General features: G+C 39.9%; 1 protein-coding gene across 3 annotated transcripts; it reads left to right on the top strand.

Annotated features, from left to right (window-relative positions):
* Nucleotides 1–27538, top strand: LOC137624287 (uncharacterized). 3 transcript variants are annotated; one of them, XM_068354836.1, is made up of 3 exons: nt 1–127; nt 23533–23715; nt 25504–27537. In XM_068354836.1, the coding sequence occupies exons 2-3, from the start codon at nt 23607–23609 to the stop codon at nt 27138–27140; spliced, it is 1746 nt and encodes a 581-aa protein (XP_068210937.1). In that variant the 5' UTR covers nt 1–127; nt 23533–23606; the 3' UTR covers nt 27141–27537. The 3 variants fall into 3 exon arrangements, with proteins under 3 accessions (XP_068210937.1, XP_068210936.1, XP_068210938.1); XM_068354835.1 differs by lacking the exon at nt 1–127 and adding an exon at nt 7180–7391; XM_068354837.1 differs by lacking the exon at nt 1–127 and adding an exon at nt 22846–22902 and having other exon boundaries at nt 25504–27538.
* Nucleotide 27539: the final 1 nt, after the last annotated feature.

Raw genomic sequence — 27539 nt, forward strand, 5'->3', positions numbered from 1 at the left:
TTTTTAGATTTAATTGACGACTCTTGCCCGGGCTCTTGCTCCAAAGGCCTGTTGCAACGAGTATCTTTGACAGTGCATTAAATTAGAACTGGTCTTCTGAGACATAGATTACGATGAGGGTTAACAGGTAAGTTAATTTTGATATAATTCTTGTATCCAACGTGAAATAGGAGATGATGAATGGAGAAATATTGATTTAAAAGCTCAAGATGGGAAAGACTGGTGATATCTAACCAAGGCCCTTTGCGTCAAATTGCAAATTGTTGGTAGGTCAGGCGGTAAAGTTTTATTGTATTACAGAGTATATTGTATAGAGAAGAAAGGCTTGTTTTACCATTATATACCGTTTCCCCAGTATGTTTTCCCCACCCAAAAACCCCGAGTTCCCACTGGGGGTCCCCCTTTATCTGTGGATATATATATATATATATATATATATATATATATATATATATATATATATATATATATATATATATATATATATATATATTCTGAAACTATTCATTTGCTATAGAATAGTTTTTTCCTTTTTCTAGGTTACATTACCCTGTAATACAGTACATTAATACTGGCCAGGCTGCCTTGCCCAGCCCTGTCCTTGAAGTCAAAATTCCAGTGTCTAGCTTGTAATGGGCAGCAATATGGTATATTAGTTACTACGTTGTACTGTACATTCGTTGTGGGCAACATTTACTGTAAGATTTTCTGTACATTTTAAAAATTAGCATTATTATTATTATTATTATTATTATTATTATTATTATTATTATTATTATTATTATTACTACTTGCTAATCTACAACCCTAGTTGGAAAAGCAGGATGCTATAAGCCCAGGGATTCCAACAGGGAAAATAGCACTGTGAGGAAAGGAAACAAGGAAAAATAAAATTTTTAAGAAGAGTAACAACATTGAAATAAATGTTTCCTATATAAACTATAAAAACTTTAACTAGACAAGAGGAAGAGAAACACGACAGAACAGCATGCCCGAGTGTTCCCTCAAGCAAGATGACTCCAACCCAAGACAATGGAAGACCATGGTACTTAGGCTATGGCACTACCCAAAACTAGAGAACAATGGTTTGATTTTCGATTGTCCTTTTCCTAGAAGAGCTGCTGTCTAGAAATTATTGAGAATTAGTAAACATGTCTATTAATTTGTGGATAGACATAAGTATCTTTTTTATAGTTTATATATGAAAGGTCTATTTTAATGTTGTTAATGTTCGTAAAATATTTTATTCTACTTGATCATTACTTTTTTTCCTTTCCTTGCTGGGCTTTTTTTCCTTGTTGGAGTACTTGGGTTTATAGCATCCTGTTTTTTCCTTGTAGGGTTGTAATAATGATAATAACAATAAGTGATAATAATAATAATAAGTCTTGGAGTAACACTCAAATTGCTGAAAAATAGTAATTATATATATATATATATATATATATATATATATATATATATATATATATATATATATATATATATATATATATATATTATTTCTCTAAAATAGACTTGGACACAAATTTTGACAGTAGCTTTTCATGGTCGTTTAATTCATGACTACGATTTTATCCTAATGATCTAAGATACACACGTGTATGATCAATATTGTAATTAAAACATCATAATTGTATATTTTATGGTTCTCTATAAACGGAAATGAGTTAATTATGGTCACCCTCTTAATATATAATTATATGTACATTTTTAGTTTTAATATTAGATTTTTAATTCTATGTAAATTAATAGTCCTAACGTGTACATATGTTAGTTCTTGATAATTATTGAGCAATTAATAAGTTTTAGCGTGTAAAAATAGTTTAGAATTAATTCTAAAATTTCCTTTGACTTTTAAAACTATAATATTCCTGTTTATATAAACTTAGCTATTTGGGCATTGAGTAATAACTACCGAAACTCCTTCAACATTTATTAATATTGCTATTAATTGTGTTTTAGCCAATGTAAATTTACTATGACTGGAGAATTTAACCTATATTACTGTTATTCAAATTTGCTGATACAAAATTGAGTCATTTTGTCTCATATTCCAGGTTTGTACAAGTGTTTCATTATCTAGGGTTGTGAACCAACTTATTATTATTATTATTATTATTATTATTATTATTATTATTATTATTATTATTATTATTATTATTGAAGACGTTAATTTTGCGACACCTTTAATATTGATCCAATTTGTGTATTATTACGAACTAAACTAAAACTCTAGTTGAAAAATGCAGAATGCTATTTTCTCTATAAGGTCTCAAAGAGGGAAAATAGCCCAGTGAGGAAGGGAAATAAACTATACATAAAAAGTATTGAATACAAAATGAAATATATTTAGATCAGTAACAACGTTACTTCTGTACACGTATTATTCATAGTCTCTCTCTCTCTCTCTCTCTCTCTCTCTTAAGGAACATTGATACGTACTGGTTTCAGGATTACTTGAAGGATAGAAGTCAGGTAGTTAGATTGGGAGACGTAAATTCTTGCATTGAAAAGGTTGAATTTGGAGTCCCACAGGGATCTGTCCTAGGTCCAATTCTGTTTTTAGTCTACGTTAATGACATGATTAAATTCATAGAAAACTGCTTGCTAATTCAATACGCTGATGACACCCAAGTTCTTTTGGCTGATCAAATAGAAAATTTAGATGGCTTGATAAAAAGGGCTGAACTAATATTGCTCAAAATTAAGAAATATTTTCTAAGAAAAGGGCTATTATTAAATGCCACCAAAACACAGTGCATGTTTGTGGGTAGCTCACAATATATTAGCAAAATTCCAAATGACATTATAATAAAATGCGATGGTGATGAAGTAAAGATAAGTCAACATGTGAAAAATCTAGGTCTACACATGGACAGGTACATGACATTCAGTACTCACATTGACGAGCTGAGTAGAAAAGTTAGTGGCATTCTAATGTATTTAAGTAGAGTAAAAGATTACTTTGATGATACTACTCGAGCTTTTATTGTGGAAAGTCTGGTCTTGAGTGTAATAAACTACTGTATTTAGATATGGGGGTCAACTAATGATATGCATATGGAAAAAGCTCAAAAAATCCAAAACTTTGCAGGTAGAGTAGCCGTTATTGGGGTGAAAAAACACGATCACATCACCCCAACCCTCCAGCAATTAAAGTGGATAAAATTAAAAGAAAAGTGTATGTACGATGTTTGTGTTTTTGTTTTTAAAAGTTTGAGAAAAGAATATCCCAACTGGCTATACACATTTCCTACAGTTGGTAACTGTAGGAATGCATTAACCAGACAGAATGAAAATCTATATGTAGACAGCTATCGAACTGATTTGGGTTCACGCTCAATGGCAATAAGGGGCAGTGTTGCCGTTTTGTCAAGAAGGAAATCCCACAAATGGGACCCAAAAACCCCACAGATTCCCACAAAGTATTCTCAAGCTCCCACAAAATATCCCATGAATAATTGTTTTTTTTTCAAATTTACTGTAAATTCGATTTCCCTTGAACACATCATTCAGTGATAGGAAATCTAAGTGCTCTATATTTTCAAAAGATATATAGATAAGATAAGTTTTGGAATTCCCCGTTTTATTTTGAAAATATACAGTAGGCCTACTGGCTAACAAGGGCTATAGGGTGCCACAATTACAATTATCCTTGGATAAAACAGCAACAAAGATATTCCTTAGAAATTGAGACAATAAGAATTAACATGTGCACGAAGAAAAGCAATAATCAATAATAGCTAGAAAGCCTAAACACAACAAATTGACATCAGTATTCCTCTTCGTCCTCATCTGCTAAAACCAGCAAATCACTGTTACATTCCTCGTATTCAATTACATCCTTAGCCATAAAATTTTTTACCATATCAATAGGTGGCTCATAAGTTATACAAGTGTCATTTTGAAGCTTTAGGCCATACCTTATTTGCAAAATTGCCTCTACGCTCCATACAACCAGGTGGTTCCTCAACTTATTGTGTACTACGTTCATTGGAGAAAATATCCTCTCGACCGAGGCATTAGAGAATGGCAGTGAAAGAAGTGCTAAGTCCAAGGATGAAATATTAGGAAATCTTTTCTGGCCTATTGAATTGCTCTTTTCGTTAATTAATGCCCAGAATGAAAAAAACCTCTTTCATGCAATCTTGAGGCCATTCTCTGAACCATAAAGCCTGCCATTCATTCTCAACTTGGTCTATATCATTAAAAGTTGACCTATTCTTTGCAGCTAATGGGGATATGTTATCTTTGCTCTGAGAGGTAGCATGTTTAGGGTGCAGTTTTCCCAACATTAATAAGTTCTGCATTGTTCTTTAACATGCGTAATTTGAGTTTCTTTAAGAATACATTTTAATGCAGCTGTTCTAAACTCAAATCCAAAATTAATAAAAGACACCGGCATCATATAATCTAAAAATTTTAGCCCAGGAAGTTGTTCAACTGGACACTTTGCAAGATGAGTAGGCTCTAGTATCTACAATTATTTGCATTATATTTCTATACATGATCAATAGATCTTGAGTTAATATCGTAACATCAGCCCTTTTAGCTTGGAACAGCTTATTTACCCCGACTAATTCCTTCAACACCTTCCTAACAAACAGGAAATATAGTTCATTATGAGGGTCTTTATAAGCATCTCTCAATACTTTCGCCATGTGACAACGTTCTGTAGATGCTACTATCTGAAAATGAAGCCTCAGTGCATCCCATTGGTCAATAATAACACTCATAGCCTCTAACCGCGCTAACCAACGAGTTGCTGACATCCCTGGTATCTTTTTAGGTTTTTTACTCTCGAGAGTCTGTTATATTTCATTTCTGAATACGTTTAGGACTATTTGAAAACCAATTATGTGACTCACAAATAATGAACTCTAACGCTGTTGGAAGCACTTCAGAGGCTTTGCTGGCAGCAAATGTAGAGAGTGACAGATACACCTAAATACAGTCAAGTCAGGGTTGTCATTTTTCAGCAGGGTTACAAGGGAATGGTGAGAGCCTATTATCAAGCTGGCACCATCACATCCTATGCCTGCCATTTTCTTACTGCAATCTATCCTCCTCCAAACATTTCTCACAGTTGCATTAAGTGTGTTTGCTGAGCAGTCTTACAATGGAACCAATCGATAGAATGTATCTACCACTACTTTTTGTTTTACTCTGAAATAGCGAATACTAAGTGATAGACACGAAATGTTGGCTTCATTCGTGCTTTCATCAAGCTGAAATTACTTTCTCCAATATAATTTCTCAGGTATTTAGCAAAGCTGGGTGCAATAACATTTCTTTGTAACCTACCACATTTTGTTCTGTGCAACTTTAAACCTTGAAGACATACAGATTTTTTTGTCTAAATGTGGCAGTAATTCTCCCAAATGATCTATCGAGAAGTTAGAAGAATGCTCTGTAATATATATGCAACTTTCAGTTCGGCAACTCTCGTAGGATCTTGAACTTGTGGGACCATGGACTGAGCTATGGAAGGTTGCTGAATAGTAGAGCGAGCCTTTACTATTTCAGAATGCTTTCCACTTTCCTTGTGACCAACAATAGACTTGATATGTGCTTGGAAGACAGAGCCAGTACAAACCTTGCAGCGAGCTTTTGTTGAATCCCCTTCTACAGGCTGTATATATATATATATATATATACATATATATATATATATATATATGGGGAACGGGAAAGAAGATAATATTTCTGTCGACGTATCATTCGTATTATCATGGAATAAGTGTTCATACGCACCAAGAGGAGAATCAGACAAAAATAAATAAGTAGTATAAGATTATTAAATATAACTTTCTCATGGTAGTAACATAATTCCAATCTATAATTCCATACCCAAAATGAATTTTTTTTTTTGGAAATATATTTTACATTTGCTAATATTATTAGAAATCAAATTTATTAAATTATTTATTAGTCCACAAACAATCCCACAAAAAATTCTTACCCCACAAACTACTCCCTAGAAGCCTCATTTCCTCCCCAGATTTAGGGAGTAATCCATGAAACGGCAACACTGATAAGGGGCCCAGCTTGCTGGAACAAACTACCTCTGGAAATAAGAAAATGTACAAATGTTAGTACTGATTTATTCAAAAAGAAACTTAGGCAATATTTTTTTAAATTTTACTTGAATGTATATATATCCTAAATTTTTACAATCCAATTATTGTGAATTTTATGTAAATAATTTATATTGTTATGTAACAGAATAACCATTTTATAATGGAATAAAGGTTTTTGACTTTGACTTTGACTTTGACTCTCTCTCGTCCCAAAAGACAAACTATTTGGGTCTCCATCCCCAGAGGAATTTTCCTTTGTGCAAATAAATACTCGATCCATTTTGATAAATATTTGCTCTCCGTTCTCAAGGTCATCCACTCACTCCGAAATAAATTATTTTGCGGAGCCGTTCTATAGCAAAAACATTTGGCGTTTACTACACTATCGGAAATTTTGCCATTATCTTTTCTTTTATGAAACAAATGACGCTAATGTCTTGTCTTGTGATATTTATAACGCATACACTAATATATATTTCAAGTCCGGAAAGGAAACAATGTTTGATAAGGCGAAAGAAGATAGCTTGCACTGGCCGTCTGCTGCCTGCCCCACACACCCACTGTCACGGAGTTGCCAGGTTAGCCTTTTATTTCAGTCCAAAAACTTCAATTTTGTCCTTTTTAAAAAAAATGGTTGGCCGTTAGCAATATCATAAAAAGAAAGTTTGGCCTTAATGTTATATTTTTGACCAATTTTACTAATAGGTTTGCCTTTTTAAAGCTACAGCTGATCAGAAGTTGGCTTTTTCTCAGAAAACCTGGCAAGTTGGCAACCCCCAACCTGACCCAGAGGCCACACTGCCGCCCAGGGGTGCCATTCGTACGATAATTATCGTACATGTACGATTATTTTAGGTCCAGTACGATGTACGATACATACCTAAGGTATAAACAATGTAGGTGTGTGTGGGTTTAATTAAACAATTATACTCAAATATTTAGAAATAAGTCAATCATAAACTCCTTAATAATTATATTGAAACTGTGTACGATAATTTTGGTTGAAAAACGACAATTTTAAGGCTCATGTACGATAATCCAGTGGACATAATCTCGCAACCCTGCTGCCGCCACAGTGATGCATTTAGTGGCGGGAAGTTCGAGAGCTAAGATGTCATTGTAAAGTCGTATAAAGTTCAAGTTTTCTCCTTGATCTAAGATTATTATTTAGATTATTTAAACTTTTATACTTGTATTAGTGGTACGACTACACGCTCATTCATTCTACAGTGAAATCGAAACTAAATTAATAACGTGGTTTGTGTTTGTGACGGAATCTGCCAAGCTTCTCGGCTAAACGTGTTGGTGGTAAGTAACAGCTTCACTGAATATATTTTTTTTCTTTTTTATTGTTTCTTTTAAGATTTAATTTCTTGTCTTTATTCTTAATTACATTAATTAACTTACGATGATGAGAAGAGAGAATGAACAGAAAAAATAGAAGAGACGTATATATATATATATATATATAATATATATATTATATATATATATATTGTTTTGGGTTTAAATCCAACCCTCCACTGAATATATATATATATATATATATATGCATAAAAGTTCCGCAATAAACATATTCACAGAGAGAGAGAGAGAGAGAGGAGAGAGAGAGAGAGAGAGAGATAATAATAATAATAATAATAATAATGTTTATTGGACAAAAAATATTTACATTCAAAGATTTACAAAAATAAAAAAAAAAAGACTCAGTCCAAGCCCATGTGGAGCAGAGCTCTTCGGGCAATAATACAACAAAATAATATCATCAATTAAGTAAAAATAAAAAATAAAGTAAATATGGATATAGATATACAAAATGTACGCATACATATACATAATCATATGTATACAAATAGATACATATAAATGAGAATCTTAGCCTAAAAACAAATGGAAATGCATATTTATATGATAAGGAAAGATGGTATATGAAAGCTAATGGTATATACATTGAAAAAATTGTAGATATTAAGCAAAAAACTCAGTAAAAGAACTAGTTTTACAAATAAAAAAATATTCTAAACAATGAAACATACTTGCGTTGTGGTTGGGTAGGCAAGTATAAATATTTATTAATAAAGCTTAATACCCCAGATAACAGGAGATTTGTATATGATTTCTTAAAAGACCGAACGCTAAGCAGTGCCTTTAGATAAGCGGGCAGAGTATTCCAAAGTTTAATACCTTGGTATAGATACGATTGCTCGCATCTATTAATACGTATGAAAGGGAGAGTTAAGTTTGAATTTCTTGTTCCATATGGATGAACTGATTGTTCCTGAATTATTTTTCGTCTTAAATCTGGAAATTTGTTCAAAATAAGTGTTTGGAACATCATATTCATTAAGGAGAGCTTATAATTGTCTTCCAGCTTCAATATCGAGAGAGACCGGAAAAGTGGCGATGTATGAGCTAAGTAATCACTGGAGCTTATGATTCTTACCAGTCTTTTTTGAATTACAATTAATGGTTGCAAGACATTTCTACTACTACTCCCCCACGCCGTATTGCAGTAATTTAGGTGAGGAGATACTAACGAGTGATACAATTGTTTTATAATATATAAGGGGGAAATACTCTTTTAATCTATATATGATACCCATTACTTTGGCAATTTTATTAACTGTCATATTTACATGCTCACAGAAAGTTAGTTTATTATCAAGAATTATCCCTAAAAATTTACCACTGGACTTCTGATCCAGAGTGTGATTTCCTATAGAAACCCTTATGTTATCAGGAACTCTTCGTAGAGAAAAGATTATGAAGTATGTCTTTCTTTCATTTAAGGTTAACTTATTTGCTAGTAGCCAGTTTTTTACATGAGTTAAATCATTGGTTAGTGTATCACAGAGGGAGTAGATATTTTTATGTCTAAAGTGAAGCGTAGTGTCATCGGCAAAGAGTATGGAGCTTAACCTACCTACTGATCGAGGTAGATCATTGATATAGGCGAGGAAAAAATAACGGTCCTAGGACTGATCCCTGGGGAACACCTATTTTGACATCCATAACCTCTGAGAGATGGCCATCGAGGGTCACAAATTGTTTACGACTCGTTAAGTAGGATTTTAGTAAGAGTAACGCATTTCCACGTATTCCATAATGTTCGAGCTTTTTAAGCAGCACATCATGAGACACTGTGTCAAAGGCTTTACTCAAATCTAAAAAGACCGCACCAAGGTATTCATTTTTATTCATCGCATTGTAGATATTTTCAAGAAGGTCATTTACAGCATCACTTGTACTAACGCCACGCAGAAAGCCATACTGACAGGAAGAAAAGATATTACGATCTAGTAAAGAAAGAGTAGAGTCGATTGTACAATAATTTTTCAAAAATTTTATTCAATAAGGGAAGGCAACTTATTGGTCTATAGTTATTGACATCCGATTTATCACCAGACTTATGTAGCACAGTAACGCATGCTATTTTAAAAATGTCAGGATAAATGCCAGAGGCAATACAACGGTTGAACAATAAGGATATAGGAAAGGCAAGTAAACTAGCATTATTCTTATATAGTTTAGAGAGAGAGGGAGAGAGAGAGAGAGAGAGACTGATTAGTCCTAATTATAAAATTTCATGGATTCCACACACCAATACAAGTTAACGTTGTGCAAATTCAACTGGAAGATAGGCCTATACACCAAGCAACACGAATCACGTGACTTCATTTGCCGTCGGTTATAAAAATACAGGTTGCATCATGTTCGGGTGCCTGTGGGTTAAGGGACCAGCTGTTGGGTTGGTTTCTATGGGAACCACACCTGAGAGAGAGAGAGAGAGAGAGAGAGAGAGAGAGAGAGAGAGCCCCGCCAGAACAAGTTTGAACTTTAGGCTCATCATTTTTTAAAAATCTTATAAATTTCAAGTTTTATTTGCGATCTGTCGTTATTTTTAAAATATCTAAAATTTAATTAATTTGGGAGTTTACTCGGTTATTCATTCTAATAAGTTTTTGAGTCAAAATATTACCATGTATTTTGTTCCCCATTTTACAACTGGTTATTATTATTATTATTATTATTATTATTATTATTATTATTATTATTATTATTATTATTATTATCTAATTAAGCTACAAGCCTAGTTGGAAAAGCAGGTTGCTCTAAGCCGAAGGGTTTCAACAGGGAAAACAGAACAGTAATATATAAAATTAAAACGTTATATATAGATAATAATGAATAGTTTCACACCTAAATGAAAATTATCATGGAAGGAAATATGTTTATTTAGTTGTATTTTAATAGAAAGCATGATTTTAAGGCATAATTAATAGAGAATTGAACTAAAACTGAAAGGTCATAGGCCTATGCTCTTTTCGTGGAATGTCGGCCAAACGATGGTCAGTATTTTTTCTTTCTTTCTTTCTATACCGTCAACTGAGCCATGGCCCGGCCCATTCTTGTGCCTTCTTATAGGACGATGATATTATCTATTTGTATGGTGGAATGAAGGAGTGAAGGTAAAAGTGGAAGAGAAAAGAAGGGCTTTTGAAGAATGGCTGCAGAGTAATAGTATAGAGAAGTATGAAAAATATAGAGAGAAAAAGGTGGAAGTAAAGCGCAAGGTACGTGAGGCAAAGAGGGCAGCTGACCTGAGGTGGGGTCAGGGGTCATATGAAGAGAATAAGAAGAAGTTTTGGAAAGAAGTGAAGAGAGTAAGGAAGGCTGGCTCAAGAATTGAAGAGACCGTGAAAGATGGAAATGGAAGGTTGTTAAAAGGAGAGGAGGCAAGGAAATGGTGGGCGGAATATTTTGAAAGTTTACAGAATGTAGAGGATAATAGGGAGGCAGATATAATTGCTGTTGCAGGTGTTGAGGTGCCAGTGATGGGAGATGAGAATGAGAGAGAGATTACAACAGAGGAAGTGAGGAGAGCACTAGATGAAACGAGAGTAGGAAAAGCATCTGGTATGGATGGTGTGAGAGCTGAGATGTTGAAGGAGGGGGGTGTGACTGTACTTGAATGGTTGGTGAGATTGTTTAATATGTGTTTTGTGTTGTCAATGGTACCAGTAGATTGGGTTTGTGCATGTATTGTACCACTATATAAGGGTAAGGGAGATGTGCATGAGTATTGTAATTCAAGAGCTATTAGTTTGTTGAGTGTAGTTGGAAAAGTGTATGGTAGAGTAATGATTAATAGGATTAAGGATAAAACAGAGAATGCAATCTTAGAAATACAGGGTGGTTTTAGAAGAGGTAGGGGTTGTATGAATCAGATTTTTACAGTTAGGCAGATATGCGAGAAATATTTAGCAAAAGGTAAGGAGGTGTATGTTGCGTTTATGGATCTGGAGAAAGCATATGATAGAGTTGATAGGGAAGCAATGTGGAATGTGATGAGGTTATATGGAGTTGGTGGAAGGTTGTTGCAAGCAGTGAAAAGTTTCTACAAAGGTAGTAAAGCATGTGTTAGAATAGGAAATGAAGTGAGTGATTGGTTTCTGGTGAGAGTGGGGCTGAGACGGATGTGTGATGTCGCCGTGGTTGTTTAACTTGTATGTTGATGGAGTGGTGAGAGAGGTGAATGCTCGAGTGCTTGGACGAGGATTAAAACTGGTAGACGAGAATGACCATGAATGGGAGGTAAATCAGTTGTTGTTTGCGTATGATACTGTACTGGTTGCAAACACAGAAGAGAAGCTTGGCCGATTAGTGACAGAATTTGGAAGGGTGTGTGAGAGAAGGAAGTTGAGAGTTAATGTGGGTAAGACTAAGGTTATGAGATGTAAGAGAAGGGAAGGTGGTGCAAGGCTGAATGTCATGTTGAATGGAGAGTTACTTGAGGAGGTGGATCAGTTTAAGTACTTGGGGTCTGTTGTTGCAGCAAATGGTGGAGTGGAAGCAGATGTACGTCAGAGAGTGAATGAAGGTTGCAAAGTGTTGGGGGCAGTTAAGGGAGTAGTAAAAAATAGAGGGTTGGGCATGAATGTAAAGAGAGTTCTATATGAGAAAGTGATTGTACCAACTTTGATGTATGGATCGGAGTTGTGGGGAATGAAAGTGATGGAGAGACAGAAATTGAATGTGTTTGAGATGAAGTGTCTAAGGAGTATGGGTGGTGTATCTCGAGTAGATAGGGTTAGGAACGAAGTGGTGAGGGTGAGAACGGGTGTAAGAAATGAGTTAGCAGCTAGAGTGGATATGAATGTGTTGAGGTGGTTTGGCCATGTTGAGAGAATGGAAAATGGCTGTCTACTAAAGTAGGTGATGAATGCATGAGTTGATGGGAGAAGTTCAAGAGGAAGGCCAAGGTTTGGGTGGATGGATGGAGTGAAGAAAGCTCTGTGTGATAGGAGGATAGATGTGAGAGAGGCAAGAGAGCGTTCTAGAAATAGGAATAAATGGCGAGCGATTGTGACGCAATTCCGGTAGGCCCTGCTGCTTCCACCGGTGCCTTAGATGACCGCGGAGGTAGCAGCAGTAGGGGATTCAGCATTATGAAGCTTCATCTGTGGTGGATAACGGGGGAGGGTGGGCTGTGGCACCCTAGCAGTACCAGCTGAACTCGGTTGAGTCCCTTGTCAGGCTGGGAGGAACGTAGAGAGTAGAGGTCCCCTTTTTGTATTGTTTCATATGTTGATGTCGGCTACCCCCCAAAATTGGGGGAAGTGCCTTGGTATATATATGTATATATAAATTTTGTTAGTTAACACTAGGATAAATGTCTTTTTCTATCGATGCATTCAAACAATATCCTAACATATGATAGAAAAGAATGTAAAGTATTTACTATCAATGTATTCAAACCATATCCTAACAGGATAAGAAAGAACGAAAAGTATATTAGTCTTCATTTGATATATCATGAAATTTTCTGATCAATTAAAATTTATGGGATGCCAGTTTTCTGTTTAAGACCAAGAGAACAATGATAGATAAAAATACAAGATCAGAATCTGGTATAGTTTGTTTTTATTGATAGTAATGGCACATCAAAATACAATATTAATAATCACAAATCATAATTCATATGGACATTGATACACAAACACACACACACTATATATATATATATATATATATATATATATATATATAGAGAGAGAGAGAGAGAGAGAGAGAGAGAGAGAGAGAGAGAGAGAGAGAGATGTGAAATAAAATACAAAATTTTTAGTTTTAATTTCTTTCCTATCTTGTTTTCTGTCATATTTTTTTTTCAACTTTTTATTTAATCTGACGGCGTTGTCAGGCACACTTCTAACGCCATCTCCCTTTCTTTGCCTTGAATTTTTATTTCATTTGCTGACACATTAGTCAACATGTCCTAATGGTTAAACTATCCATTAGAGTTAGTTTTTTCACTGATGATTTCAACATTTTTGCCAAGCAATAGTGTTCTCATCGTATACTTGAAATCTACAGGATTTGGATGATCATATGGACCGTTTATCTGCCTTAAGCAACCAAAGAAATGTTCCAGGCATTCCTGATTCAGCCTTTGAGTTAAGATATAGTTAACGCCGAAATTGTTTTTCACCATATTGAAAAGACCAATCCGTGACTTTGTCGAAAGTATCACCCCTTTCTGAAATCTGTAATCACACCCGGTTTTTAGAGATTTGACTTTCACTTTACTCACGCAGTCTATCACTTTATTAATTACATTTATTTGCTGTTCCATGTGCATTCTAAATCCACTGCGCATTTGCAAGTCTCCAATCATTTGGTTTGAATTCATGACATCAAACCAGTCATTTATGAGATATATGAAGTCAGACTGAGAGAGCCTTGACCCACGTGATAAGCCAGGTCGGTGAGTCATTTATAATCCTCTGTCCTTACTTTGTCCTGAGAGAGAGAGAGAGAGAGAGAGAGAGAGAGAGAGAGAGAGAGAGTGAGAGAGAGAGAGAGAGAGAGAGAGAATTTTTTTGTTTATTTTTGTTGTAAAAAATGAAATTTTAAGAAATTGTGGTTTTAGTTCTACTTGAGAAATGAAGAAATGTTCGATTGAAAATTGTTTAGCCAAAACTGTTTACAATATTAATAAATAATCATTTACGGCTTTGTGGATTAATGAACCGGATATGCATTTGATAGGAAATTGAAAAATTATATTGAAATAGTTCGGATGTACTTGATAATATTATTATTATTATTATTACTTTCCAAGCTACAACCCTAATTGGAAAAGCAAGATGCTATAAGCCCAGGGGCTCCAATAGGGAAAAATAGCCCAGTGAGGAAAGGAAATAAGGAAATAAATAACTGAAGAGAACAAATTAACAATAAATCATTCTAAAAAAAGTAATGTCAAAAGAGATATGTCCTATATAAACTGTTAACAACGTCAAAAACAAATATGTCATATATAAACTATAAAAAGACTCATGTCCACCTGGTCAACGAAAAAGCATTTGCTCCAACTTTGAACTTTTGAAGTTCTACTGATTCAACAACCCGATTTAAAAGCAGTGATGATCGATTATACAAGCTTGCTTATATGTTATTTACATTACTAATGTACTCGTGTGTGTATACACACACACACATATATATATATATATATATATATACATACATACATACATATACCAAGGCACTTCCTCCAATTTTGGGGGGTAGCCGGCATCAACAAAGAAACAAAAACAAAAAGGGGACCTCTACTCTCTACGTTCCTCCCAGCCTATATATATATATATATATATATATTATATATATATATATATATATATATATTTGTTCCAACACGGAGTACTTACCTCAAACTACTTTCTTAGGAGTATTTGGGATCTTGTCCCAACCGACCAGAGTTTTGTGTAGTTTACCCTATACCCGTTTTCTATGAGGGGTAACCTCAGGCGGAGTGATACGCGCCCTGAGGCTAACCCCAGGTCAGAGAGCATGCTTGCTCAGGTCTCGACCTCCAGTAAGTTCTCTGGTCGCGTCGTGATATCATCTCGCCGCTCTCCTTAATCCCAGTGTGACTCTTTGTGTCTCACGTGGTTCCCACTTGGCTCCTTTGTGCTTTTCCCTTGGCATTCCCTGTTCGTTCTTGTGTCTCGTAGTGCTTCCTACTGCGTCATGGAGCATCCCCGCCGTTGTCCTGGGCCTATTTCCGGCAAATCGTGCTGAGCGTTCCTGTCGAAACCTGAAGTAGACCTGCACTCCTTGTGTTCGTCGTGTAGGGACAATGTGTGTTCCCCTACCGCCACGTGTCCGGAGTGCGTGTCCTGGAACGAGGTGCAGTGGGTGCGTTACGGCACCAAAAAGAAGGCGGCGACGAAGAAGTCGCCTAAGAAGGCGAGCATCTCTTCTCCCCTTGCTTCGCCGGGCGTGTCGTCAGACCGAGCTTCCCTGCCACCCTCCCCTACCCAGAGTAGGGGACGAGGTAAGTCCGTTGAGGGGAAGAGGTCCGTGGCCCTTCCCCAGGAGTCTGACCTACAACATAGGGGGGTTGTGGCGTCTTTCCAGGCAAGTACGGGGCCTGAGGGAGGGTCGGGAGTGTGTGTGGGGTATGGAGTCCTGGTGCAGGCAGGGCACGTCTCCTCTGATGACCCTATGTGGGGGAAAAATGTCCCTAATTCTTCTCCAGCCTCTTGGGCTTGTTTTTCAGGAACTTCTGCAGCCGAAGGTACCGCTGAGAAGGAACACTCGCCGACATCAGACCCCCTCGTGTGGGTACCCCCGAAGACGCCCTTCAGGTCCCCGCTGAGAATGGGAGAGGGCTTCGGTTCCTGTGCCCCCACTGAAGAGCGTCCGCGCTCCCCTCCAGCGCCATCTGCTACGTTTCCAGACGTCTTTTTACAGGCCCCGCGTCTGTCGAGCGTCGAGGGAACCCTCCTACGTCTTCGCATGAGTTGGGCCCGCCTAAACGGGTCTAAAAGTCGTCGGGTTCGTCAGTCGAGGCATTTTCCTGCTCCTCGGGGGACGAAGCACGGAGGAAACACAAAAGACGTCGAGAGAAGTCCCGCAGGAGGCACTCCCGTTCGCGCTTCCGCTCCAGGTCTCACCACGGGATGAGGCGTTCTGGATCCCCCAGAAGAAAATGGAGAAGAAGTGGCTCCCCAGACGAGGAGTGGGTGGTTATCCCTCGCAGCAGACTGTTGGAGTTGGCAGCAGTTCCAGGCTCTTCAAGTTGACGCCTTAGAGCCCATTCTCCGGAGAGATACTCATCCGGTGGAAGATTCGACCGACGGAGGGAGTCATCATTCCAGGTCCCAGCAGACGGGCATAAGTCCGCGAAGGTTCTGGCTCTATCCGCCCAGCGTAGAGAGTCGCCCCTTCGGTCTGGCAGCCGCGTCCAGACCTCCAAGGCATCCCTGAGTCGTCAGGATCGGGAAGGACGGCTCCCCTCGTCGAGCAGTCCCGCAGACACGTGGACCTCCGTGAGGAAGGATAGACCGAGGACGGAGGCCTTCGTCTCGACGGCTATGCCCGTTCTTCAGCCAGAACCCCAGGAGATGGAGAGGACCAAGGCCTTGTCTTCCCCACGTACGAAGACCTCCGACGGAGGAGCCCCGTCTCAAGCAGCAGTTCGTCCTGCGGAGGAGCTGGACGATCAGGGGAGGGTTCAGCAGCGGAGGTGTTAGCCTATCGAAGGGTGATAGGGCTCATTCGGAGACACCACAGGCTGGACGAGCCCGAGCCCTCCTCCGAGGAATTCTGGCGGTCCAGTCTCAACAGACTGGTGGATGCCCCCGTCCAGCAGAGACCCTCCCTGGCACTACCGTTAGCCAGGGATGTGAAGCTAGGTAGAGCCCACGTGGACAAGATTGTGGCTAACCACGCTGAGGCTCCCAAGAACCAGAGTTCCTCCAAACTACTACAGGGCCTGAAGGACCAGAGCAAGTTTTACCTCCCGGAGGGCCACCGTGCAGGCGCCTGTACTCTGGAACCTGCACTCGCCATTTTAGGACAGGGAGCTGCGGAAGAGAGGGCCTCAGCAGCACCAATCTGTTTTTCTCCTTCGGAAGCCACCGTGATGGAGGAGATAGCGAAGGACCTTGTGAACGTCTCCTGGCTGGATTGGTGGGCTTCTACCTTAGTGGGCGTCCAGGCATCGTACGACCTCACGGTTCCAGAAAATCAGGCCTTACTCAAGGAGCTGATTAGCTCGGGAGGTAAGGCCCTGAAGTTTCTGTCTTACCAGTCACTAGCACAGGCCACCAACTGGGTCCTACGGAGGAGGGACACGGTCCTCAACAAGATCACCAGACGGCTCCCTGACAGAGAAGCGAGGTCCCTGAGAAGCCTAACCCTGTGGGATGACTCTATTTTCCCCCTGAAGGCAGCTGAGGAGTCAATTGAAAGGGTCAGGAAACTCAAGGACCAGGGCGATCCCAGACCCCTGCCAGTGAGGAGGCCCGCACACAGAAGGACTACCTCCGATGTTACTCTACTGCCTCGGGCTTCTAGCCAGCCCAGGACAGACACCCCTACTACGGCCTGGTCACAGTCCTCTCAGCTCTCCCGTAGGGGAGCAGCCTCAGCTCAATCCTCCTATAGGCCTTCGTATGCAGCGTCCAGAAGAGGGCGTTCAGGCCGCGCCTCTAGGAGAAGATAGGGAGGGAGGCCCCCTACTCCTGCCGAAGCCTGAGGTGGGGGGATGCCTCAAACACTCTTGGCAAGCATGGAAAGACCACGGAGCAGACCCGTGGACCATGGCAGTCCTGAAGGAAGGGTACAGGTTACCCTTCCTAGCGGAACCCCCACCTCTGATACCAGATCAGCAGGCAGGATGGCTAGCCCCCAAGGACCCCTTGAAAAAGACAGCCCTGTAGGAAGAAGTTTCAGTGATGCTGGCAAAAGGAGCGATGGAACCAGTCAAGGACCCTGGTCCGGGGTTCTACAGCAGGCTGTTCCTGGTGGAGAAAGCGACAGGGGGCTGGAGACCGGTCATAGACCTCTCAGCCCTCAACAAATTCGTGTGCAAGACCGACTTCAAGATGGACACTTCGAATTTGGTCTTAGAGTCCTTGAAGGAAGGGGACTCCAAATTCCCGTTCATCCCTCCAGCAGGAAGTACCTACGGGTAAAATGGGGTACCCAGACGTTGCAGTTCAAGACCCTCTGCTTCGGGCTGTCCACAGCCCCTCAGGTCTTCACGAGGGTCTTCACGACGGTCTCAGCCTGGGCACACAAACAGGGCATTCGCCTGATTCGGTACCTAGACGACTGGTTGTTACTTTCAGCCTCAGAGGAATTACTGAGGGAGCAAGGCACAAAGCTTCTGCTGTTCTGCAACGTCCTGGGTATCATCATCAACCTGAAGAAGTCCCAGTTGATACCCTCCACCAGGATGACCTACTTCGGAATGGTTCTGGACTCCCGGTTGGCGAGAGCCTTCCCCTCCGCGGAGAGGTTAGACAACTTAGACCAAGTCCTCCGTCCCTTCCTGTCGGACCAGCCAAGGAGAGCGAAGGACTGGCAGAGGCTGATAGGACACCTTGTGTCATTAAAGAAACTGGTCCCCCAGGGCAGGCTGAATCTCAGGGAGGTCCAGTGGAATCTGAAGGAGAGTTGGAATCAGAGGGACTCCCCCCACAAGGTGATCCCGGTGTTCCTGGAGATGAAGGAGGTCCTAGAGTGGTGGTGTGGCAGGTCGAACACCCTCAAGGGAATGCCTTTCGCAGCCGACCCTCTGTAGCTGCTCTTGTTCACAGATGCATCAAAGGGGGGGGGGGGAGTGGGGTGCCCATCTGCTCAGAAGGTCAGCAAGAGGGAGTTGGACGGACGAGGAGAAAACCCAGCACATAAACGTGCTAGAGATGAGGGCAGTACGAAGGGCGTGCCTGGAGTTCGTCCATCTACTCCGGGGGAACACCGTGGCGCTGATGTGCGACAACGCCATGGTGGTGGCCTACATAAAGAAACAAGGAGGACTAAGATCGAAGGAGTTGGCGTCCTTACGTTGGAACTTCTGGAATGGGCCGAAGTAGAACAGATCAGAATCTCAGCAAGGTTCATTCCGGGAAAAAGGAACGTCCTGGCCGACGGCCTCAGCAGGATGGGACAAGTAGTGGGTTCCGAATGGTCCCTACACCCAGAAGTAGCCAAAACCATCATTCTAAAATGGGGATCACCGGCGATGGACCTCTTTGCAACGAGGTTGAACGCACAGCTCCCCGTGTTTTGTTCTCCTGTGCCAGACCCAAGAGTGGCGTTCGAAGACGCCTTCCAACATCCCTTGGACAACCTCGACGTTTACGCCTTCCCCCCTTTCGGGATGCTCAGACAGGTCCTCAACAGAGTAAGGAGGGCGAACAACCTGTGGATGACTTTGGTAGCGCCCTGGTCGCCGGAGAGAGAATGGTTCATGGATCTAAAAGAACTGGCACAACTTCCACCTTGGCCCCTTCCGGACAGGCCAGACCTTCTTCGGCAACCACATTTTCAAAGGCTTCACGAGAACCCTCGGTCCCTCCGCCTTCACGCGTGGAGGTTATCGAGCATTTCCTGAGGAAAGAAGGCTATTCGTCGGGGACGGCAGCAAGGATGTTAGGCTACCTGAGGCGATCATCGGCAGTAGTCTACCAGGCAAAATGGGCCACCTTTACTAAGGGGTGCACCTCTAAGAACATCAAGCCCCTGCGGGCCTCCATCCCGGAGATAGCGGACTTCTTAGTTTATCTCAGGGACGTGGTCAACATGTCCATCCCGGCCATCAAGGGAGTACGAGCCACTCTTGGTCAAGTCTTCCTCCTGAAGGGCATCGACTTGGGAACCTCCAGACATCTCTCGATGCTCATTAAGAGCTTCAAGCAATCGTGTCCCCCGCAAGCTGTTCGGGTTCCACAGTGGGACGTGGCCAGGGTCCTGAAGATGTTGTCAGAACCTCCCTTCGAATCCCTAAAGGACATCGTGGACAAGGATCTCACCCTCAAGACAGTTTTCCTATTGGCATTAGCTTCGGCTAAACGAGTAGGGGAGATACATGGACTGTCCTACGAAGTCCCTCACTCGAAGGGTTGGCGAGAGCTCACCTTCAGGTTCGTGCCATCCTTCGTTGCGAAGACCCAGAATCCGGCCGTGTGGGATCCCAGGTTTGAGGGGTTCTCAATACCAGCAATTCCTCGCTCGGACAACTCGAGGGACTTGCGGCTTTGCCCTGTCAGGTCCGTAAGGAAATACTTAGAGAGGACAGCCAGACTTCGGCCCGAGATCAAAAGTCTGTTTGTGTCCACGGGCCTAGTGAAGAAGCCAGTCTTGAAGAACACTATCTCCTTCTGGCTGAGGCATGTGATTATCAGGGCTTTCAGTAAGGCAGATATCCCCCTGCCGGGGAAGCCCAGACCCCACAACATTAGGGGTCTGAGTACCATGTTAGCTTTCGAGAAGAATATGGCAGTGGGCCAGATCCTGAGAGCAGGTACCTGGGCTAACCAGTCTACCTTCACTGCTCATTACTTGAAGAACTATTCAAGAAAATCCCTGAACGGGTTCTCGATAGGTACCGTCATTTCTGCGCTCCAAACGATTTAAAGGTGTAGCCCCAGTGATAACCACGGGTAGTAAGTACAAGAGAGACAGGTTCATTCCTAAAACCCCCTTGTTCTTCCTCCCCCTAATGGTCTCAGATAGGACTCTGAGACGGGATACAAGGACCCCTACTTTGGAAGGACATGGCTCCTAGGATTTCATGCAGAGGTGAGTTACTTAGACAATAAGGTGAGCTTTTTGTGTAGTTTCCTCTATTCTCGTTTTTCCTTGGGGTCATCAAGACCCAGCCTCCTATCTAGGTCTTTGGATATATCTCAGCACGGTCTCAGAAGGTTAAAGGCCACTCCCACCTCCTAAAGTATAAGTCTCCTAAGAAAGTAGTTCGAGGTAAGTACTCCGTGTTGGAACAAATCACAAATTTTAAGTAATTTGTATTTTTCCTAACAGTACTTACCTCGAACTACTTTCGGGTAATGGCCCGCCCTTCCTTCCCCAAGTGCCTTATGGAATTCTTAGACCTAAAACCACCAAGAACTTACTGGAGGTCGAGACCTGAGCAAGCATGCTCTCTGACCCGGGGTTAGCCTCAGGGCGCGTATCACTCCGCCTGAGGTTACCCCTCATAGAAAACGGGTGTAGGGTAAACTACACAAAACTCTGGTCGGTTGGGAGGAGATCCCAGATACTCCTAAGAAAGTAGTTCAAGGTAAGTACTGATAGGAAAAATACAAATTACTTAAAATTTGTGGTATATATATATATATATATATATATATATATATATATATATATATATGTGTGTGTGTGTGTGTGTATACTGAACAAAGGCCTCAGATATGTCCTTCCACTCACGTCTGTTTGTGGTCTTTCTGTGCCAGTTTATACACGTAAATTTTCTTAGTTCATTAACCCATCGTCTTCTCTTCCTATGCCTTACTGGATCTACAAGGTCCGTATGTTCTATACATTTCTTAGGTGTTTAGATTATCACATAGCGTAGTGGCCCACGGATAAATTCATGATTGTTTTATATATGAGGGCCGATTCCATAATCTGTCTCTTATACGGACAGTAACTTTTACAAAGAATGGCTCACCCCAGTTGGTTTGATGACTTATGTCTCATATTAATCTAAAATGGAAAGGTCAACCATGGCTCTCTCACAAGCTTCTTCTGTTATTAAAGTTTCTACAGTCATCATCATCATCATCATCATCATCATCTCCTCCTACGCCTATTGACACAAAGAGCCTCGGTTAGTTTTCGCTAGTCGTCTCTATCTTGAGGTTTTCATTCAATACCTCTATGTATCATCTCCTACTTCACCCCTAATAGTCCTCAGCCATGTAGGCCTGGGTCTTCCAAATCTTCTATAGTAAACCAAATTTGAATTTCAATGGAAGCGTGTGATTTCTAAATGGTTTGGATGTTTTACACAGTATGGTCAGGTTTTTTTTTTTTTTTTTTTTTTTTTTTTTTTTTTACAATTGGGGCTTCTTAATGTTTGAAATTCATTAAATATATTCAATGCCTTTTTTTACATTTTTCATGACTTCCTCAAAAACTTTCAACAAACAATTTCTGTCCTTGTCTCCTTTTTATAGTATCATAAGTATCATTTGATACCCATGGCTTCGTCCTTGTTACTACAGGTCCCAAAACCTCACTGTCAACTGACTGATATATGTTCTTAATATTGCAATATTCTTCATTTTCTGTTCTACGTCTCTTAAAGTCTCTAAGACTGCAAATCAATACCAACATTCACTTGCAAATGTTTCTCTGTGCTCATCTTCTAGAAGCTTAGTATTATGAAACCTAGGTATTCCATCTACATTTCTGTTGGGTGCTTTCAGTTTTAATTTCAGCACCTCTATAGCTTCTTACATTTCTTAAAGTCCTCCTCCTCATTTTATTAATGGCTATGCGATCTATCTGATTTTTGTAATTGCCACATGGCGAAGTCCATGTATATTTGTGGATATTTTTGTGCTGGAAAAGAGTACCTCCAACAACAAGATTGAACAGCAGACATAATTAAAGCACCCATCACCCATAGGTTTACGAATCCCAAGGGAGATTAATTGGTCGATTATGGATACAGCCAAAAAAAAAAAAAGAGTAAATTCCATAGGTCTAATTAGCCTATTTAACTATACCCAAAGTAAAATGATGAATACTTTTACTATAAATAAAATAGGCTTCAAAGCTTCAGTTGAGAGAGAGAGAGAGAGAGAGAGAGAGAGAGAGAGAGAGAGAGAGAGAGAGAGAGAGAGAGAGAGAGGAGAGAGAGGAGAGAGAGAGAGAGAGAGAGAGATAATTTTATCTCCTTATCTGTGAGTAGAGCCACGTGGTTTCTTAGCTAGTCCTAGTGGAGGAGCCTGTGTGGAGGTGTTCACTTTCAGAAGATACTGCTTCCCTTTTGGAGGTACAGTTGGTTGCTCTGCAAAATAATCTTACGTACCAACCGTGAACCAAGTGCTATACCCTAGACCTACAGCTAGATGTCTTGGCTGTACCACTCAGCCATTTCAGACATGTATCTACATTCAACATTACCCTACTTCATCCCGATATTTACTTTCTGGTCCGCTGCATTTGTATGTCAAAGTTCGTGGCACGGAAAAGTATTACACACACAAAATTATATTAAAAACATGCTGTAGTCTATCTAGTTTTCTTTACATACAAAGATACATACATACATACTTAAGCCTAATAGACCAATAATATCAACACCTCTTTTCTTTATATGATTATACATATCACTTTAGTGTTTGGATAATAATCTTATATATATATATATATATATATATATATATATATATATATATATATATATATATATATATATATATATATATATATATATAATGTATATTTATATCAATTTTGTATTTTATTTTTCTTATTTACATTATTATTTTAGCTGTAGGCTATTATTGACCTAAGAGCTCTGCTCCACGTGGACTTGTACCGATTCTGTATTGTAAATCTCTTGTATGTAAGCATTTTGTCCAATAAACATTATTATTATTATTATTATTATTCATTTCAGAATTATCCATTGCACCGCAAGTGCCAACGGCTCCTCCAGACTTCTTCGGCCAAGACGATCCTTTATTTCTACAGATGGCTTCGCACGAGTATCTTGAGTCTGCCACTGAAGTCTTCCATAGCCAGGATAATTCTCTCTTCTTGCAAGTCTCAATGCCGCAGTGCCTTAATGGAACATCTGCAGGTAAGGATCTTTTTATTGCTACTTTGAGCTTTTGTTTTGTACTATTGACCTTTGTAACAGTTGACAAACCTCGGAGGACAAATGCCAGTATTTTCTCTGAAGAATTCAGTGAACTCATTGAGATGACTATCATGGAGAAAAAGGGAATTAGTTATTTGTGGAGACTTAAATCTTTGGTTGGGTGACGCATCAAATCCTTATGCTTTAGCATTTAGTTAGTTATTGGAATCATGTCAATTGGTGAATAATGTCGACTGTGCGTTTACTTTAACTGAATAAGATGAAATGACATTGGAAGGTCCTGTAGGGAGTAGGGTTCCCTTTCCCTCCCGTCAAAGTAAAGTGAAGTGTTATAGTGTTCTCACTTATTCTTGGGTTAGAGTTCTCTTGCTTGAGGGTACGCTCGGGCACACTATTCTATCTGGTTTCTCTTTTTCTTGTTTCGTTAAAGTATTTATAGTTTATATAGGAGTTATTTATTTTAATGTTACTGTTCTTAAAATATTTTTTCCCTTTCCTCACTGGGCTATATTCCTGTTGGGGCCCCTGGGCTTATAGCATTCTGCTTTTCCAACTAGGGTTGTAGCTTAGCAATTGATAATAATGATAATACTAATAATAATCTTTTTCCTTCCCCTGGGGTTTTGTCCTTTATATTTACCTTCTATAGTATCCTTCAGTTTGACTCTTAAAATATGTCCTGCCCAGTTTTTCATCACCATCTCCTCCTACACCTATTGACACAAAGGACCTCGATTAGATTTCGCCAGTCGTCTCTATCAAGAGCTTTTAATTCAATACTTCTCCATTCATCATCTCCTACTTCACGCTTCATAGTCCTCAACCATGTAGGGCTTGAACTTCCAAATCTTCTATCGCCTTGTGGAGCCCAGTTGAAAGTTTGGTGAACTAATCTCTCATGGGGAGTGCGAAGAGCATGTCCAAACCATCTCCATTGGATCTTAAACTAGGCAGGATTAGGAAATGATAGTCAGCGTGATGTGTACAATGACGTCACTTATGTGGGCGGAGCTTAGGCGCTGCAAGCAGCCTCATCTTACATCTTACACTTCTTCATTTACCTTGTGGTCTTTCCAACTTATTTTTAGCATCTTATTCCATATCCACATTTCAAATCCATCCAGATGTTTCTTGTCTGTTGCTTTTACAGTCAATGTTTCTTGTCTGTTGCTTTTACAGTCAATGTTTCTTGTCTGTTGCTTTTACAGTCAATGTTTCTTGTCTGTTGCTTTTACAGTCAATGTTTCTTGTCTGTTGCTTTTACAGTCAATGTTTCTTGTCTGTTGCTTTTACAGTCAATGTTTCTTGTCTGTTGCTTTTACAGTCAATGTTTCTTGTCTGTTGCTTTTACAGTCAATGTTTCAGAACTGTACAATGTCACACTCCTTATGAAACTTTTTACAAATCTTATTTCCAGTACCACTTTTAGTCTTCCCGATAATGTTGGTTTCTCTCTCTCTCTCTCTCTCTCTCTCTCTCTCTCTCTCTCTCTCTCTCTCTCTCTCTCTCAAAGGCTACCCTACCTTAGGCTATTCTCCTAATCTCTTTATTGCAGTTTCCTTCTTGTGTTATATTACAGCCCAGGTACTTGAAATATTAATAGCTAAGCCACAACCTTGGTTAAGTAGGATGCTATAATTATAGGCCCAAGGGCTCCAACAAGGAAATTAACCACTGTGTTTATAGAAAATCAGGTAAATATATAGGAAACCAGGTAAATATACTAAATGAGTATAGTATCATTATTTGAGTTTACTTTTTTTTCAGATACACCCCGGAACGTGGCCACCAGCAGTACAACAACTGTCATTGACCAATCATCCACACATCAAACTAGAAAAGAATCAACATTTCAGGATTCCATAAATCCTACTGGGAATTTTGTCCTGAATCCTCCACGTCACACACCAAGTCATCCTGTGCCAAACGTGTCATCTCATGGTGTTACAAATGTACAACAGCCGAGCGTGGCGTTTCCCTCCTATCTTGTTTATTATCCTCCGGCAGCAATGACAAATCTCAACTCATCCGGTGGAATAAATGCATTTCCGATTGATTTTACGAAAGTGTCTTTTATAAATGTCCCTACGGGTCTAAATGAAGCGACAGGCTGCACTCCAATTCCTGCTCATGGGTGGCAAGGAGTCCTTTTGAAACCTGTGAGTAAAAATCCAAATGCATCTGATAATGATGAAAAGTATCTCTGTCTTACGTATCCAACCACCGACGCAAAAAGTGAAGAGTCCCTGAAGCATTTAAACCCTGGTAGTAAGACAGGCCTCTCAAATTCTACAGACGCAGGCCCCTCGCAGTCCTCGAAACGTGTGGACAAGAAAAGACGTGGCAGCAATTCTACAGACGCAGGCCTCACCCAGTCTTCAAAACGCGTGGACAAGAAAAGACGTTACAGATACTCCGTCGATGAAAAGAATTCAGAATATCTGTCCAAAGCGTATCCAATCGAGAATCTACCTGCCAGTGATTTCAGTTCGAAGAAGAGTAACCTCGATGCATTAAAGAATATCAACGATGCAAAGAACGAGACTATATCGGTACGTAGAGAGGAGGTCCAGAAATACCAACCCCTAAAGGATTGTAACCTCCAATCGAAGACGGTCGAAAAACAGAATGTGGTAAATGTGTATAACAATGTTTCTGAGAGTGCAAAGGTCAATCCTGCTTCAGAAGTACCTAAAGAGGAGGGAAAATGTAAAAAGAATAACAAGAAGTCTAGTCAGGCTGCAAAGAGATCGAATGAAGCTACTGATAAAGCTAGTGAAGAAAAGAGTCAAGATCTGGAAACCTATGAAAAAGCAGAGCTCGTCTTCTTTGACCTGGAAACTGGCGGACTGTACACAGGGGTTGATATTTTACAAATCGCGGCTGTGAACAAAAATAGTTTGTACATGCAGTACGTAACGCCTACCAGGCAAATCGATGCTAAGGCTCAAGACATAAATGGACTGAAAAACCAAAATGGCACACTCATGAAGAGGACTTCTCGAAAGCCCTTGACCTGGGAACCGTTGGAAACATTGCCGATAAAGAAATCCTTGAAGGAATTTCTTAACTGGCTGGACGCTACAGGCCCATGTTTCCTCGTGGCTCATAATGCATCGTTTGATAAGAGGCATCTTTTGTACCACGTGAATCAGTCTGGACTCTACAGCGAGTTTCAGAAAAGAGTCCTCGGTTTTATCGATACGCTGCCTTTCTTCCGGGCCGTGTACCCAGAACTCATGAAGCCCGGTCCTGGACACAGACAAGAGGTTCTTGTGAAGTATGTATTGAAGGAAAGTTATAATGCTCACGATGCACTCGAAGATGTTAAATCCTTGCAGAAGTTGGTGGAAACAGTTGGGGCTCCACGCACTGATTTACTGAAACACAAGTCACATTTTTAACTTGAATATGTATGGTATTTGTTTTAATAATTCATAGATATATAATTTTATTTAATAGGATTTATGAAATTTTATATAATTGAATTAATACGGTTTGCTACATACAATTCTTAATGTAAGTTGTCATTGAAATTTTTATAGAGCATACGTGTCAAATTTCATTACTCTCTCTCTCTCTCTCTCTCTCTCTCTCTCTCTCTCTCTCTCTCTCTCTCTCTCTCTCTCTCTCTCAACAGTATTTATCAGTTACAATTGAATTAATTTGTAAGTTTTAACTATGAATATCTGTGATTTTGTATTATATTAAATTTTTTAGAGTATATATTGTATTTGTTGCTTAAAACATAATATAAATACATGTATTCATAAAAGAATTTTATACTAATGTTGATTCAAATA

This window comes from Palaemon carinicauda, chromosome 31, assembly GCF_036898095.1.
Source record: "Palaemon carinicauda isolate YSFRI2023 chromosome 31, ASM3689809v2, whole genome shotgun sequence".
In the NCBI taxonomy this organism is placed as follows: Eukaryota; Metazoa; Arthropoda; class Malacostraca; order Decapoda; family Palaemonidae; genus Palaemon; species Palaemon carinicauda.